The sequence below is a fragment of the Rhea pennata genome, chromosome 4, assembly GCF_028389875.1.
Source record: "Rhea pennata isolate bPtePen1 chromosome 4, bPtePen1.pri, whole genome shotgun sequence".
Taxonomy (NCBI): domain Eukaryota; kingdom Metazoa; phylum Chordata; class Aves; order Rheiformes; family Rheidae; genus Rhea; species Rhea pennata.
Window position 1 is genome coordinate 38,363,225 of NC_084666.1, and position 18,856 is coordinate 38,382,080.

Below are 18,856 nucleotides of genomic sequence, written 5' to 3' on the forward strand. Positions count from 1 at the left end.
TTTCTTACAATTAATTTATAACATTATGCAACTTGCAACCACTTATTTTTTGTAATTGTTCCTTCAAGTCCCTTCAAGAGTGGATGTATGTTGGGCTCTTCCTGATGACATCAAACGTAGAATGTACTTAACTCTTTTATTTCACAGAATTGCAATGCTAGCAGCTAGACGTAAGTTTGCTTACTCCAACTTCTGCATATTTATTACTATCAAAGTAACATACCAATAAAAATGTTACATTTTCTCAGACTTGGACAGTAAGCAAGAATTAAACATGCATAATAAAATGTTAAGAATGTATTAAAGTTTTTACATTAACATTTCTTCTTTTAGTTCTCAGAAGGACCCAACGGTATATTTCTACTATAAAATGCTGTGTAATATAGTACAGAGGTTGCCAGGAGTAGAAGCAGTACTTACACTTATTCTTTTGTTTTGCTAGAAATAATTACCTTCTGAGAGAGTGACGCCTACTGGCTAAGGCACAGCACTATGCTGACAAAACAATATTGATTTCAGTACCCAAGCTGGTATCTCGTCACAATATACAGTGCACTGTTGGATGACAGGCTGTTCAAAGACAGCTTAGGGGATTGGGGATCCCAGAGCTGTATGTCACTGCACCGGGTATATGTCTCCCAAGTCTTAGAAACAAACTTTTTTATCCAGATTTTCTGATTACATTATATAAATAGAACCAGAGAATTATTTTTTTCCTCTTTCATGGTTTGAAGATAACCTCTTCTGGAAGTTAAGTAGCCCTTGTCCTACTCACTGCTTTGCCACACTGAGCACACTTTTAGAAATACGGAGTTGCTACAGACATACCCTTCTGTGAAGCAAACAATTTCAGTGCTCTGATATCACAGTAAATAGCACATTCTAAAATAATTGTGTTACCATACTGAAATTCAATTAAATACTGTTATTTAAATAATTAATTTTTACTCACTTGTTGTTTTGACTCCAATCACAGCCAAAAACTGCAGCTGGATGTTTGTACTTGTGAAGAACTTTGCCGTCAACAGTTCGAATAATACTGAAACCAATTACAGTATATATAATGAGGAAAAAAATTAGCATTCGGAGTAAGCTATCCAAAAGTCAAGTTTGACTCTATACAAACAAGCCAGATAACTCTGTAACTGACGGGCTACAGGTATGTAAACAACTGTCAAATTCTCTCTCTCTCTCTCTTTTTTTTTTTTTTTTTTTTTTTAACTAACTATATATTTCTCAATACAACATTTAATCGAACTTCAGACTACACGAAATATTCCTTCAGGGGGGTTGTAAAGATACACACTGTGGTAATTCCCTTCCTGAGGGATCCTTCACAGGCCACAGTTTAAATCATGGTTATATCTTTAACATACAAACATATTTTTAGGGATTAAAAAAATGGATTTCGATTTATTATTTTCTAGAATATAAAATTCACACTCTTTTTGTTAGGCTTGGGCTGAAATAACATGGGTAGCAAAAGCAAGGAATGAACAAAGAGATTTTAAAATGTACTGGAAGACAATACATACAAAATCATTCTTGGTGGTCATTTGCAGGTTTTGCAAAAACTACTACACGCCTAGAGTAATATAGTGGCAAACATTACATTGTTGTACCAAAACAGTCATTTCTATTCATTGAAATAACTTTTTTTTTTTAAATTACAAGCAAAGTTGGATAGCTTTTGACAAGTTTCATCTGTGTTCACACATAAGAAACCTAGAACATTCTTGGCTAAAAAAAAAAACAACCCCCCCACCAACATTCAGTTTCTGTATCAGTCTTAAACACAATTCCTGTTTTACCCTTTACTTTTTCTTAAAATCATGAATTTAATTATTGATGGTGTTGTCAAAAGTGACTGAGTTCTCTCTCTCTCTCTCTATTTATTTATTTATTTTTGAGACTCACCAAAATCCATCACTGCTGCAGGTTGCTATTCTTTTGGAATCTTTATGACTCCAGGCAATGCAGAAGATTCCATTTTTTCCGTGCTTCAAAAAATGCAAAATACCTATCAATAAGAAATAATTCACCCCTTTTTCTCTTATGTACTGACTGATCTGTTTTATTATGTTTTCTAATGGGCTCTAGCCCTATTTCTCCTAGTAAAGTATACTATAAAAAATACATTAAAATGAGCCCCCCAAATAGCTGGGGATATAGCAGATAAGAAGTCCAGAAAACTGAGACTAAAGAGAGGGACAATAAAACCGCTATACTCTCCAGGATTCAAGAGAGAAGATGGAGTTAAAAGGAAGAACGAGCTAAAAGGAAGAACGAGCAATCTATATTGTAAGTGAAAATTAAGTGGGATGTGAATCAGTACCAAAGTTGAAAAACAGATTTTTAGTAGTATAAGTATCAAGTGCAAATTGTTAATTGACGTGTTAGAACTCAGGAAGTCCCGAGGTTTTTTGTTCTTGTTTTTTTGTTTTTTTCACCATCCCTGTCTTCTTAAAGCGCATCCTTTTTCCTCTGATGCAGAAATCGCCTCAGCTAACTATGTCTGTCTAAACTGTAGAGCCCCCATTAGGGCTACATACTAAGAATACACAGAACACTACAGAATACTACAATACAGTGTTACATAACCCCTTCTGCCAACACTAAATTATGTTACTGCTTCAAAACTTAAATGCTTGTATAGATTCCAGGTAATACAAGGAAAGGTTCTAAATGAGCCAAACTGTTCAGTGCACTGCTAAATGCAACTTTATGGTCTAGACTTCAAGGACTGAAAATTTTGTCTGGGTCTTATGTTTGTACATAACATAAGTACATAAGTACAGAACATAATTTCATTATTTTACATTTTGATACACAGCTTTGAAGTCTATATGTATATATCCCTTTACACATTTAAGAAAGGATCAGCTTGACTTTTGCTGTGTATTAGTAAAGGACTGATTTTAAGATAGAGACCATCCTGTGCTTCATCATTCTTACATCACAAACCCAGTCTGAGGGAGTGCAAAATACTTCATTTACAACCACAGCATTCTTACTGTATTTTTACTTTATGGCACCTACTTAAAATGTACGAATATTGATATATCTTTATTTACTGGCACTAGTGGAAACCTCTAACTTGTATTTAGTAGACCAAAAAAAAGTAAACTCATCTTACCTCACTGAACCGGGTTATCATTTTGCCCCTGGGGACATCCCAGATGAAGCCACCATTTCTAGATGTTGCACCTGCTATGCAGTTCAGATCTCCTTTAGAGAAAGGCACTTATAAGATCTCACAATGAATATAAGAAACAGTATTGTTTGACAAATATATTTTTACTTAAATATATTTAATACAAACAAAAGTCAGCAATGGCACATAAGCAGTAAACTGCAGCATTTGATACTAAGTCACACATATCAATTTCATCAAAACCTGATCTGCTTTGACATTCCTATTTTGAGTATCAACAGCAATGTAAATGTTGACTCATTGCAAGAAGTGTTCTTAATGTCTACCGCAATCTTTGCAGTTAAGGTAACAAGAACAATAATGTTCATTTTGCATATGACTCTCTTAGAAACCCAAAAGGCATACTATATCAATGTTTCAAACATGAAGCAGCAGCAATTACAGCTTTTTCTTTTAGAGCTCCCTACATACTAAGACAGACGAGGAAGAATGCTACAGAATATATGAGCGTATTTTTTTTTCTTAAATCTTACATTACTGCAGCCCTGAGTCCTGATCTTATGTCACGGAGCACACCAAGAATGTACTTGAATGTAATGACAAGAACGTAATTACAATGCTTCTAAAAGATGGGAAGTAAGAATGTATAACTCCGTAGTGGGAACCTGAAACTGAATTCAACACCCAAATCCAAACCCACCAGATCCTCTTCACAGGAGGGACCTTCCATCTCAAAACAGCTATATATTTTGCTAAACAACCATGTAATACAGAAATGTAAGTTTCCACTGTAGTCTTCTACTGCACTTTAGAGGCAGAAAAGAGCAGCTATACAGGTAGGAGGAATCTGTCAAGAAAGTCTACTCATCAAATATTGACATCAGTAACATTATGAGACATACTCTCAAACTCAGCTAACTGTCCCAGGTTGTGGTACAGTTTTAACAGCAAATTTCCTATTGATTTCAGAGACTGTTTTGCTGCAGAGGGGAAGACCCTTTGCAAAAAGAGCACTGTCTATTTTAATGAAGTAAAAGAAGAGCTCTTCTATGACTGGAATCCTACACAAAGAAGGAATAGATAGAACCATATATCTGCTCCAGTTTTTCAATATAATATGGAATCTGAATTCCTTGAATCAGCTGTCTCCCATACAGATGACCTCATCTGAGAAATGTAATGCTAAAAAGACTCTAGAGAACTTCTTCACTCTGTTCTGATTCACTACGGAATGCATAGATTATCCCTCACAAGAGTAAGCCTCAACCAGTTCTGAAGGAGTAAATTCTACAGCTTTTACATATATTTCTTCAGTTATGTTTAAGTCTTATAGGATATCCTAGGATCTAAAACTAATCATTTTATACCACAAATTGCTGTTAACTAGTGCTAATACAAATATTTAGACCTAAAATAAAATATTCTTACCTGGAGCCCAAGAAAGGGAATAAATAACTCCCTCATTACCAGGAGATGTGTAAACTGCTGTTAAAGTATTTATATCCCAAACTTTTATTGTGCCATCAAATGATGCTGTAGCAAGAAGATCAGGGTTATCAGGTTTGAACTTACAATCAAAGATGGTCTCAACATGTCCCTTAAATAAAAAATAAAAAAATAAAAAAATAAATAAATAAAGGAAAATAGTATCATCACCTTTGTTTTAGCTGATATGAAAAGCATTCTAACATCATTACCAAAGTGCTCAACTTTTAGTAATACTTAGTAAATGAAAAAACTCAAACTAGAAATAACACCTACATTTCTCCTGAGCCACTGAGGACTAATATCATAAATTAACATTGCTAAATTCCACTAGCTGAGGTTAGTCTTTTAAACTTGTAGGATCTTGAAATAAATAAATAAAACAGAAGTCTAACTCTAGATCAAGCTCTAAAATACACCATATTATAACCAGACTAGTTATGAGTTCCAATCAACCCTTATGTTATGGCTAATCAGTCAAAATTAAAAGGCATAAAATAACTGGGATTATAACACTCCTCCCTCTCTCAAGATCATTAACAACAGTTCTGTAATACACCAGAAAAAAAAAAATGTGTCCTGAAACAACAGGATGATGCAACAGCAGGGACTCATTGAGTTGCTACAAAGCATAACTTAAAAATGTTAAGCCAGAAGAATACAAGAAAAAAAATAAATAGAATTAATTTTACCCTTTAGATAATGTGTATCTGACTGAAAAAAATCAAGCTTTGCACGTTGACTGTTATGACTCATGTTTTATAACAAAGTTTTTGATGTTCCGCTCAGTTTTTCATGTTCTAAATAGTGTCAGTCTACACTCTACTGGAATAAATTAAACATAACTGTACCATTCCAAAGTTTAAAGACAGAAATGACACATACCAAATCTCTAAGGAAATCCCATTTTTTGGCTCCCATGTCATAAAGCCCCACTCCACCATCCATGAAACAACAGACAGCATGACCAGGAGGAAGAGAAAACGCTTGGTTTTGGGTTAAAGTTGGAGGAGGAACTGCCTCACTTGTCGAGGATGTATGATGATTTTTAGTAGGAGATTGTGATGAAAATGCTTAATAAAATAAAGCAAGACATATTAACACATTAAGATTGTTTTTATGTTTTCATTTAACAAAAAAATAAGTTACAATGAGGAAATCACTTTGTACTCCAGTGAGGTTAAAACTAAAGAAGTGAAGACTTCCTGTGTTAAGCCTGGCCTACAACAGAAGGCCCTTAGAATGAGCTTGATCCTCTCCACATTCACCTGTATAAATATCCACTGGCACCAGAGGGCAGTTTGTTTAATTAAGGACTAGAGAACTGACAGAATACCATAGAGATTTTGACTTGGATATAGCAAGATTTGCAAACATTATTTTCTTAACTTGCATCCATTGCTATGAATGATAATCAAAATTATACTTACACTTCTTTTTAGGAGGAGAACTTAGCACATGCAAACCATGGAAACCAGTTTTCTTCAATTTAAAATTATCAATAGGTGTTGTACGTGAAACATTCCAAATACGCAACACACCAACCTGAGAATCTGAGATTTAAAAAACATAAGACCTTATTAACTTTTTGTATTTATTACACTTTTTTTTCCATGTATGTGGGCACGTAGTTTAAGGACTGATTTAAGCAAAAATATAGTAATAAATTAAATTTATAATCTTAAATATAATTTTATAGGCAGGCATTATCATCATCATGATAATATTAATAACAAATAATTATTAACATTAACCATTTAGAATTCAGTAGATAAACTGCACGGAATCTCACTCATTATAAAATACTCTCACATCCCCACTTTCCTAATTCATTAATTCTCCAGTCTGGGTGCTAATCTCCTCTATGGTGCATAAAAAGGCAGAAAACAAAGTAGGGGAGCAAGAAGTAACAGTCACTAGTGCAATGCATGCATGAAACATGTATAGTATAAAACAACAAAAAGTATTCATTTGCTTGTACAGCCAGCAAACATAAAACATGTCATCTGCTCAGAGTAATTTTTTATTTTCCCTAGTTTTATGTATTTTTTCTAAAATAAATTAGAGCATATAACATTTCCACTAACAAAAGCGTAAGATACAGAAAGATAAATTGGAAGACTTGGTGCTATATCTTTCCATAAACGAGGAAGCAAAAGGCTTACCTCCAGTTATAAACATTCCGGGTGCACTAGACACCCAGGCTAAACACTGAACTGATGCCGCTGCACTGGGAAAATTAAAAGTTGTGATACAGGTCAGAGATTCAGAATCAACTAGTCGAATACCATTATGTAAATTAGCAACAAGAAGGTAGTCAGTTGACAGAGGATCCCATTCCAGCGCTGTAACTGGATCCTCCTCATCTGTCCCTTCAAGAGACTCCGGTCTTAAGACATGTTTCTGACTTTTAGAACCTTTAAAAAACAACAGAAAAAAACAGACTGTATCAAAATAAAATCAAATATATTTTTTCAGTAGTTACATGGTTTGCAAGCATCATTTTGGTCTCTGACATGCAGACTATTCACATCTCTCCTCGAAATGCTTAGCAGCCTGTTCAGCTGACATTCCCAGAGAAACTATGAAGCTTTGACATATTTGACTCAAAAAGCAGTTCTGACTCCAGCAGAGATTACTTTCTTTTTAATACAGCAGAAAATAGAAATGGCTTTGGGTTTACTAATGCAAATTTGTATTTATGAAAAATACATTAAATATGCTGTCCCATGAGTATAGGTCTGCAGCATGTAGCCCAAGGCACAAATTATTTGAGTATAAATAGTCTACACAACAAAGCAAATATAGGCAAAATAAAAGCAATATGAACTAGAAAAGAGAAAAAAAATCATAACAATCAAAGGAAGTATAATTTGTTTTACAAACATTTATGAACAATGATTTTAGACTTTTTTTCAAAATTAGGCATGTAATTATGACAGCTTTTAAGGCAGAATAAGCCACCAAATATCTAGCCTGATATCTACATAATGGAAGACATTTCGCTCCATGACTCATATTACCATGACCCACAAATTTTATCATGTTTATTTTCTGCATTTGTGTTTTTATAGAGCTGGCACTTAGTTTTATAAGACAGTGTGCCGTTCAAATGAATAAATAACTGCAGACACCTGTGCAGTTGAAGTTGTGATTTTCTTTCAAAAAATTAATTTTGCATCGAATTTGTGAAATAATGAATTTATATCTACCATGATTCATTTTTTTTCTACTTTTCCATTTTGACAATGAAGAATACAACTGATTTGTCGCATTCTGCCAAATGCCAAGACCTACCTGTTTCACTTAATGACTGATGCAGAACAAAACCTATTCCTATAAGTACTAAAAATACTACGAAAAATTGTTGTTCATTGGGGAACATTCCTTCTTAATATTAAAATAACTATCTCTCACTATAATTTTCTGAAGAATATGCTTATTGATGGACATTGTATCTAAGGCAACTTTATAAAACAATTACCAGAAAGACAGGGAATAACTAATTAGCACTCTGCTACAATTAACAGCTGCATAAATTAGCATATCAGTTTTTACCTGGCTGAAAAACAGACAGACTTCCATCAGTATGTCCAAAGACTACTTTTCCTTTTTTCTTTGGATGCCACCTAAACAGACAGATATCTGACAAGAAACTATGTGCTTCCTTATGTACAGTTACCCCACTGTCAGGTCCTGAGATAGTCCAAATGTACAAGGGGCCTCTGTGGGACACAAATGCAACTGAGTCACCTGCATTCCAGCACCAGCTAAGTGAAGCCGGAATTCCTGAAACATACAAATAATCTTATAAGAACCAGAATATGAAATACAATGTAATATTGCTTAGCCCAGCATTTGTCTTACACAGCTACAGAAATCATTTTTCTACATTAAAAATGATGAAACAAACTTAAGACAACTGTGTGAATATCTTACAGCATAAAAATCAACTACACATATGCATACGCAGGAGACAGAACTATTTCTCAAATCATTTTAATAATACTTTGATGGGCTGTATTTTATGATACGTATACTTGACTGCATTAGTGCAAAGGATAAGCATGCATATGACAGAAGATAAGCCTAGTTCTGTAAACAATACCTCATTCATTCACAGTTTTATTCATTATTATGATTTTTACTGTAAGGTATTTGCTACCAGGCTGGTAAAATATTGCTGACTTTAGAATACCTGTTTTTGCAAAACAATGAAATTTAATTTAGAAATATATATAACAGAGAAAGATAATCTATGACAAAAAACTAAACCTCTGTAATTAAAGAGAACTCTGGACAGCTTCCCTCTGGACATCTGACAGCATTAATTCGGTTGCTTAAGGCCTAACTTTAGGCATTGAAATTTAAAGATTTTGAGATTTTTGACCTTAACATCTCCAACGCTCATTATCCCCATAATTTTGTAATGCGAGACTGAAGGAGTAAGTGACCATAAGATAAATTTCTCAAGCTGAAAATTCACAGATGTTTTTATTTAGAAATTTTAATATGGTAGTGTCAGAGAGAGTAAAAGTACTACTAATAGGAGGCTTAAACAGATTATCCTAAAAGTAATTTTTTTAAATAATGAAAAACAAATATATTTCATACATACTTATAGGCTCAACTAGTCTTTTTTAAGACATTAAGTAGCCACTGAAAAATAAATACCAATCTTTATCTTGGTGTATAATTTGTGTCAAAATTGAGTTTGTAAAACAGTCAAAATGTTTTCCCCTACTTATTCCTTTTGCAGGATTCGTAAATGTACACAATTTTCAGAGTTGTTTCATAATCTGGAAAGAACAGAATAAGGAGTGCCAAAATGTCTCTAAAGCACCCAAAAGACCAACTGGCCTGGGGTTGCATCTAAGCTTCCAAGTTTGCAAATGTAGGAATCATGGATACCTACTAAAGAGATTGTCTGTAAAACAGAAATACAGGTACTAGTTTTAACTGAAAGGAATGAATCAAGACTGGGCAGGGAAAGGTGACAGGCACAGATTTTAATCGCCTAATTGTATCCTGTGATCTCCCAATCAGCAGTTTCAAGATCTGACATGAGATGCAGGTAGGCATCAAATGCTAGAATATTTAAACAAAAACCTTTCTTCAAAATCATTGGTAGTTTATACCTGACTTTCTTGAATGCTATATTTTATTTGTGTTCACTTTGGTAAAATTAGTATGAAAACATACAATGTTTAATCTTAATTATTTAACCTTTGTATGATGATGGTTTTTCCGCTCAAAAGGATATCAATGTCAAAAAAAAAAAAAAAAAAAAAAAAAAAAAAAAAAGGCAAATTCTTGAATTGGTTAAGTACTTTAAGGAAAAGAATAAACTTTTTCTTCACCAATTTCTGGTGAAGCAGATGAAAGAGCTGTATCAAACAGATGTCCACCTCTGAAATACCTTTTGTATTGTCCAGTCTGGCGACAACTTTCTGTTCAGCCACATTCCAAATAATTACTAAACTATCTGCACTGGCACTTGCAAACATGTCTGGGTTGTGGGGACACCAAGATATGGCTGTGATTGTCTTCTTATGCTCAGACATAATCGCCCGGAGCTTGAATTCATTGTATCGGTGATCCAGCTAAACAAAAAGTACAAATTTATTTTAGAAGTATTTCATAAAATCAGTTTAAATATTGTCAGTTTAGAGACCAGTTCAAAAACCAGTATTGTACTTAGGCTTGCAGATGAAATTATACTGCATTTAACAATTCTCAGTACTTGTCATTTCAATAAATGAAATTCTTATGTATTTGACTTGCACAGGAAAGTTGTCAAAATTCAATTAGCATAACCAGTATTATCATATTCTCTCCTCTTTTCACTTATAAACTATCATACTCCATTAATAATTGCATTTAAACACAATTTTCCTATCAGGATTCTAAAATGCTTCATTTATGGTAATGGTATATGGCATAATGATTTATTGTAACAATCATTGCGAAACCACAAAGCATTAAATAGTATAGAATATGAAAATGAATTTGAAATTCGTTCTCATTTCTTAAATCACTTAAACTGGTTTTATAAAAGGAGTTAAAAAACTCACAAATCTGACACAGTAAATTTTGATTCTGTTACTCTCACTAGCAGCATTAACTGATGCAGTTAAGACAAGCCTACTCACTACTTCCTGACATCTTCCCTCATTTCTTTTCTTTTTTAATTCCTGGCATTTCTTTCTTATATGTTAATATATAATAATTGGGCACTTCAAAAGACAATACTGCTGTGCTGTAAGAGGAGTAACTTGTTCCAGACAGTGATGGGCTGCTGAATCCACAGCTCTGAAGATCCACATCCCAAGCTCCCCACAGTGGATTAAAAATATTTCAAAAGACTACTTCTGCACTATAACTTTAACTGAAATCACAGACTCGCTTCATTACTCTCACAATCTGCTCTTCTTTGACAACATTCTTCCCGAGTGCTTGCTGTACAGATAATCTGTCTTCTATGCACAAGCCTGAAAACAGTCAATTTCAAATAAAATGTTCACACTGGTTTTGTGTACTAATTGTAATAAGCAGGAAAAATAATTTGGAAGAGCTGCCTTGAACGGAAGATTGAGTTTTACGTAGACAACTTCTCAGTAGCAAATATACTCCCAGAAGTATTACAGAAACATTTATAAAAAGGATTGAAAGTGAGACAGACAACAACGTAAAATAAACTGTAAACAGACAGTTTACAACAGTTTACAGTTTACAACAACTGTAAAATAAAATAACATTACCTGATAAATATAAATTGCAAGAGTAGCGCAGTAGGCAAATCTGTCCCCACTAGCAGCACACACATCTTTGTTCCATGGCTGACATCCAGCAGCTAAAAGGCCCACTTGTTTAACCTGTGACATTTTTGCCTATAAAACAGAGATTCATTAAACTACAACATGAAGAAAGACTGTTAAAAAAATATCTATTTTGTTCACATACCTTTTACATGTGTACCTTAAAAATATAAAATACAGTCTTTATGTTTGAACAAAGTCTTGTTTTATGAGGTACAAATGAACCTATCAGCAATAAAGCCAAGCAGATGTTCACAGGCTTCAGTGCTATACAAGAAAGGGATTTTAAAATCATTCACGAGAATGAATTAATAATAATAATAATAATAAAATGATTTTAAAAAAGTGGGAGAGGGCACATGAAAATCCTGACTAGTTCTTGATTTGCACTAGTTGAAACTGTTCATCATTTTCATTTTCTTCTGCAATCAGGGTCAATACTTCCTTAATTTAACCGTAATGGCCTCTCTGCTCCCTTCGTCTTTCATTCCCCACAAAGACAGACAGACAAAATACACCATGTGCTAATGTACTTTACACAGAAGCATATTAAGCAACTTGTCAATAAAAGGTCTTCAAAACACTAGCTTAGAACAAGTATGGATTACTTAGAATTATCTCTTTTGGAGAAGTTTTCTGAATTTCTGCAATACTTAATACTGTCCAGTAAAAAAGTTGAAGCGAACTACGGAATATAAAAAGCAAAGCTCTTACATTAATGTATAGCAAACTATGTCCTTGTTGTTTGAAACAAGAGTCTTCTCCAGACCAGCTTTGCTAAACAGCATTAAAAATCAGCACCAAACTGCTGAAACACTATTTGACCATTATTCTAAGTCCAAATTGTTAAATCTTTCCTGGATATGAGGGAAATGATCATTTATAAGGAATTTAAAAGCTTCAACAGAAAAGGTCCTTGAAGGAATAAAATGGTTTAAGATGAAAAAATAAAAAATTAGATCCATTTTGTACTGTAGCGCAGAATCACAGAATGGTTCAAGTTGGAAGAGACCTCTGGAGATCATCTAGTCCAACCACCTGCTTAAGAAGAGTCACCTAGAGAGTGCTGGAAACTAAACACAATCAAACAGGTTTCCCAGAGAGGTTGCAGAGCCTCCTGCTCTGGAGATATTCAAATTGTGCCTGGACACAGGATATGCTCCATCTCTAATATACTGAAACAGTAGGTACAGCTACACAAGCAGCACACAGATGAAGGAACACTGAAAAAAACATGGCTAAATATATGAGATTGGGTTACAAAATTTTAGATTATTATAGGTTTAATTTGTGGGTTTACTGCACCTAAGATTGGTGCAGTATCAATGAAATCTAGACCGTCAGAAAATATTACGCTAAGTGCCTGAGAATAAGGATTCCAAGCCTAAATGCTGCAATCTAGAACAAAAAGGAAGAGATCCTCTACATTGGGTTTACAGTTACCAAGATCCCTTAAAACAAAACAGCACTTTGGGCTTAGACATGGTTCCACTATCAGTGCTGCTATTTCCACGTTTTCCAAGCAGCTGATTAACAATGAAGAGACTTGTATGTATTCTTCTCATGTTAACAGGACACCTGTATATTTGAATAGTTTCCAAATGCATGTCACTGACTGGAATTCAGGCCAGATTAAAGATGACCAAATATCATTGTCATTCAAAATGCTACAAAGTTATTTTAGCCTTGTTCTAAATGTACCTGTGTATGCATTACTGGATATATTCTATTAACTACTGCATTTCAAATAGAAAATCACATTTGGCTGTGCCTTCTCTTCATTCTACATTTATATAAAAGGCAAAGGGTAACTTTAATATATATTTTTTTGAAGAAATTCACCAACAGAAGCCTCATCCACACGATTAATTTTAAATAACCATTTTTTGATAATTGAGCAATTTTCTTAAAGTCTGATACCCAAATAAAAATGCTCTCTAAATAAGACTAACATATAGATGAAAAATGCTGTTTTGTGATTATTTCATGTTTCGTCAAGTTAATAATTCAAGCTTAAGAAGTATTATTTTAAACTTTAGTTCCCAGTATAGATTTTTTTTCTTATATTTAAGTATATGTAAAAGTTTTAATTATATGTAACATATTTTCTTTGAGCTGTATTATGGAAAGTACTTTAAACTTCATTTACTAATTTTTGTGCTGATTTAAACTTGGTAATATTTCCCGCTCCTTACACTGCAATTAATAAGAGTACTTTCTTTGAAACAGTGTACTATCTAGGGGAAGAAATTACAATTGTGTGGCATACAGACTGTTTTATCTCTTGCGAGCATCATGCATTAAAGCAGTTTCCTGCAGATTTCTTCAGACATTACAGGTTTCAGTTGAACATGTTCACAGTACAAGTGAGAAAGCAGCATTCATTCGAACATCCTGAGTAAAATGGCAGGAAACCAGAAAACAGTATTTTATATATACACACACAATACATGACCTGTCACATGTTGCATTTTTAACAATGGCAATTTTTCAGTCCTCTTTTGTTTAAAATAAGAAAGCATTTTATTTCAAACCTAAGAGATTTATGAGTAATTACACTGGACTTTTTTTGTGCATATCAGAATGTAAAAAGCATACCACAGTGGGAAATCTATCAAAGGATCCCCACAGCTTCCAAGGAGATGAGGGGAAGAAGACAGACAAATAAAACCTTTCTCTTTTCAATTGGTATGAGCAGCAATATTCTAAGTCCTTTCTTGCTGATAAATATAGGGGAGAAAAGAAAGAAATTCTGCATACCACAGAGCTAATGTTATTTAAAAATAACAACTGAATGGACTGGATACATAGATATGGCTATATATCAATAACTTAAAGACAAATGCCTAATAATCCCTACCTTAGCATAGGTATCATTTTTTGTGAACCACTTAAGAACGTCCATGTTCATTCCAAAACCTTGCTGCTCCCCAAAATGCAAAATCTTGTTCTGATTGTAGAATGAAATCACTTTACTTGACAGATGAAGGAACTAAACCTTGATGTTCACAGAATAATGCAGTTACTAAAGGATGCAGGAGAAAAGCCTGAGCATTGTGTCGCACCACACACCAAACAGCACTGCCAGTAGCCTGGCAACTGCAGCTCTTTAACAGACACCATTTTAATTTTAATCTAAGTCCTTTTTCTCTGCTTCAGCTACTCAACATATTTCACTGTTTGTTCTGTTCTTGATTGTAATACAACAACATTCACAGAATAAAAGCTCTTTAAGTTCATCACTCAGTATCCTTTGATTATCAGGAAATGTGTTTGCATAGTATATAAATATACACAAATTTGTAACTAGCAAGCATAACCAATAATGCACGCCCATACAGTTAGTGACTGTGGTCTATCTTGTGTATGTTCTGTCCATATGAATGCATCTGCAATACGGTGTGCATACAAAAGTGACTATACAGTATCCTTATGTTAATATCCCGTGTATACTCAAAAACCATAATTTCTAAACAGCTCTATGCAGTAAAATTGTTTGTGTCCCCTGCTTCTATTGATTCGCTTGTGACTATTTCCAATTAAGTTTGTAGGTGTGTCCTGTCACTCCTGTATATTTGACATATAAAGACTATTGCCCCACAGACTATTATTTTTGTCAATGATAAATGTAATATTTAAATACTCAATTTAGCAATATAAAGAATGTCTTCATAAAGACATTGGGCAAATTCACTCATCCTCACAGAAAAATCCACTGGAGATGAAAATGTGACCTGTGAACCATACATATACACTCATTGCCCCATTCTAGCAGACCAACGTGCAGTGTCAGAGAATGGACAAAGAATCTACCTTGTTAGAAACACTGATGTCTTCAAACCTACCAAGAAATCCTTGGGTCTCTGCAAGATTCAGCCGCCACCACCCTCAGTAGCCTAGGTTACTTGTAAAAGTAGCAGTGTACTTAGCATCAGCCCTCTTCCAAAGAGGTTGGAAAACACCAAAGACATTACAGTTATGTTAAGAAATTAAATTTTGACAATTATTGTGTCTGGACCCATCACATAAAGGATAATAAAAAATATGCTGGTATACATGCAACTTAAAAAGCAATAGTCAAATTTTCTAAGACTAAAGAGAGCTATGAAAGTTGAAAAAAATTAGTGTTTCTGGATGGATCATTCTGGAAGTTATTTAATAAACAAGAAGTTTGCACATTTTCTAAATTCTGCTCTATACTTGTAAAGTATACAGGTGAATACTTACAATTTCACATCTTGTATTTCTTGCATTAAAATGAATTTGCATCTATGATACATTTATGAATTTTGGGAATCTTGAGATATGCTAAATCTCTGATATGCTAAAACTAAGCATATCGGAAGCTGAGAAGAAATGTTACACTATGAAAGATCTGACAATATGAATATTGTCAAAAATCAGATGTCATGGATTTTATTAAATCCACAGGAAAAGAAAGGTTAGAAACAAATAGAGGCAATATCCAATACATCAATTATAATTTCTTAAGAATCTGATTATTTTGAACTGCTACGAATTTCAGCAAGATTCTTCATAAACATCAGAAACCTCGGCTAGTACTCTTACAGTCAGCACTTGCAAATTAAATTTCCTAACTTCTGATTACCTAGTAAGTTCAAAATAAGTGCATTTAGTTCCTTATAAGTTGACTAGAAAAAGAACACTATTATTTAAAGGACCATTTTAAAAGAACAACAACATTTGACCAGTTTTCATGGCCAGTTTATCTCCACAATAAATCCTGAGCCAAAGTACTACTAGGACTAACTACAACTTCTCTGATATCATGAGGGAAGGAATCCTAAACACATCACAGAGCTTTGATTGAAGTTTGGAAAAACTTCACATTTGAAACCAAAACCTAAGACTACAGCTTGCCCCATAACACTGGATTTTCTGGTACTCCCACTATTTTCACAAAGTGAGCCAAAAAACTCCAAGACTTGTTTGAAAACCAGCCAATAAAGCCTCTCCTCAAAGGTCACTTCCATTTCTTGGAAAACACTGGCAAAGCAGGTGGGCTGGAAAGAAGACAAGAGAGACAGAAAACATCAAATGTCCTATTGCACCAGCCTCAGCATACAAATAAAGGATTCTTCCATTCACCTGCTTGCCTAATCCCTCATTTTGTAATTGTTGTCAAATTTGTACTTGTAGTCAAAACTATCCTCCTGCAGGCTGGTATTTTTGCCCTTCTCTGCTTATACAGGTCCTAGGATATCTAGTAAATAAAGAAAATGTTGAAACAGTTTTATTGAATGTTTCTCTCTAGAGAAGCATTCTAGAAGTATATAATCACATCCACTAGATAATCTACAGTAACAGAATGTTAATTTCAAGACCAAGGATTCAAAAAACTAGGAAGTGCTAAAAACAAGTTGCTCTATGCAATTTTAATTCAGCCACTTTGAGTAACTATGAAATCATCTTTAAGAATATGATTTTTTTTAAAAAAAAAAAAAAATCATTTCTTCACGATATCACAGTCCTCATCCACAATACAGTGAAGCTTCTCAAGGACATGACCAAAGAATTTTAGAGAAGAAATAATCACTTTTCTCTGAAATTAAAAACACATTAATTCAAAATAGATATCCATCTTGAAAAAATTAAGACAAATAATTTAACACTACAAAATTATGAATGTGGAAGTCTTCCAAAGGAGTGTGCTGGAAGGTCCTGACTACACTACTTGCACAGCCTAACTTATATATATTTTAACGTGCAACTTTAACAAGATAATCAAAAGAGCAATACTCAGGTCTGAATATTCCCATTAACATACTGCCCGGAATGTTAAACTACATACATAATCAACCAGATTTGCACACATCAATGGTAATAAAACTCTAATCTGTGGACTACTGGTTAGTCATACAGAGCCAGAACTCCTGTTTTCAGATACTGTATGTAATACGGAGAAACATGTAAAATCCTGTCTGATCCAAATATAAAGCATCTAAGATGTTCCCTAGGAATTCACTTCTAATCTTCTAATCCATGGATATTACAATCACCAGAAGATTGCTTTGCAGGCAGATTGCTAAGAAAACATTTTTGATTTCAGATAAAGTTATCTCTTGACACATCTCACAACAGAGTCCTCGATGAGCAGCTATTTAAAAATTATTCAACATCTGAAGCATCCAGATGGAAAGGGAAATGTATTAAAATCTGCTAGTTTTTAATATATATGAGCAAATAACTGGCATGATCAAGTAACATACACTAATGCAATTAAAAAAAAAAAAAGTTGGTCCCTATTTTTCAGTAGCATCTCCTGCATTCTGATTCTGACTTAATATCTGAGAACATAGTATCAAAACTACAGATAGAAAAAAATTCCCACACACACAGTTACACAAGGGAATTTGATACAGTGAAAGAAATGTGACTTACATTCACTTCCCATCACAAAGCTATGAAAACAGTTGTAGCTCAAGCTTGCCTAAGGCATACAGTTATTAAAAATAAAAGAAATCCAAGACATTGTGTAAAGGTTGCCATAGTGACCACTCTTCTTCTTTGGAAAAATATGCTAATAGTCCCATAAAAGATGTACAAATGTCAAATATACAACTTGGAAATGCCCCTAGGTTAATTAAATATTTTTTGGTTTTAATAAATTACTGCTTATAATTAGTTTAATCCATAAGCAGTATATTAATTCCTCTAAATACTATAAAATTAAATGCTTGATTTCTATTTTGTTTTATATTAAACAATTCCTACTCATTAAACTAGACAATCTAAAAATGCAGCTAGGTAGGCACTGAAGTTTCAATATCTTTTATTCAGTTATCCACATTAGTCTTCAAAAACACATTTTAGATGTGCTTTTTTATTATTTAAAATCTCATTAGATGTACTAAATATCCCTTCTTAACACCACACCATGGATATTTATTTTTAGCACTAGTAACAAAATAAACAGCAGTATAAAGAAGAAAAATATAAAGGAGGTAAAATAAAAAATATTAAACAATTCTTACTCTTTGTTGTCCTTCATACCAATCATCTTCATCAAACCAGTGGGAAATATAAGTCATCCAAGCCATGGTAGAGGGCAAAGTTGAAATTAAAAAATAATAAATCCGAACACATGTAAGGACAATGAATTCTGTACCAAAATTTATTCAAAACTAAGTCAAGCTACCCAGAGATCAGATCAAAGCTCTGTGATAAGATTCTACATTAACAAACTATAAATTCATAAATATTTAATCTGAAATACTTTTAACAATTGAAATGATATCTATATATTGGATTCTGAATAAAAAAACAGAAATAAACACTGAAATAGGCACAAAACAGTTACTAGATATAGTCTAGTATTTTAAAATTAAAAGAGGTTAGTGCTTCAAGCTAAATTTTATGGTGCTTTTGAGCTCTGAAA

At 33.5% G+C, this 18,856-nt stretch overlaps 1 protein-coding gene across 1 annotated transcript in view; it reads right to left on the reverse strand.

Moving 5' to 3' along the window:
* The window catches only part of WDR17 (WD repeat domain 17), a 42,039-nt gene extending 23,521 nt beyond the window's left edge, over positions 1 to 18,518 (reverse strand). Inside the window, 11 exon segments of the mRNA XM_062574671.1 lie at positions 953 to 1,039; positions 1,918 to 2,000; positions 3,137 to 3,228; positions 4,583 to 4,751; positions 5,525 to 5,712; positions 6,070 to 6,192; positions 6,805 to 7,056; positions 8,198 to 8,428; positions 10,059 to 10,242; positions 11,401 to 11,529; positions 18,453 to 18,518. Of these exon segments, the coding sequence (XP_062430655.1) occupies positions 953 to 1,039; positions 1,918 to 2,000; positions 3,137 to 3,228; positions 4,583 to 4,751; positions 5,525 to 5,712; positions 6,070 to 6,192; positions 6,805 to 7,056; positions 8,198 to 8,428; positions 10,059 to 10,242; positions 11,401 to 11,529; positions 18,453 to 18,518 (1,604 nt within the window).
* Between the last annotated feature and the right edge of the window lie 338 nt (positions 18,519 to 18,856).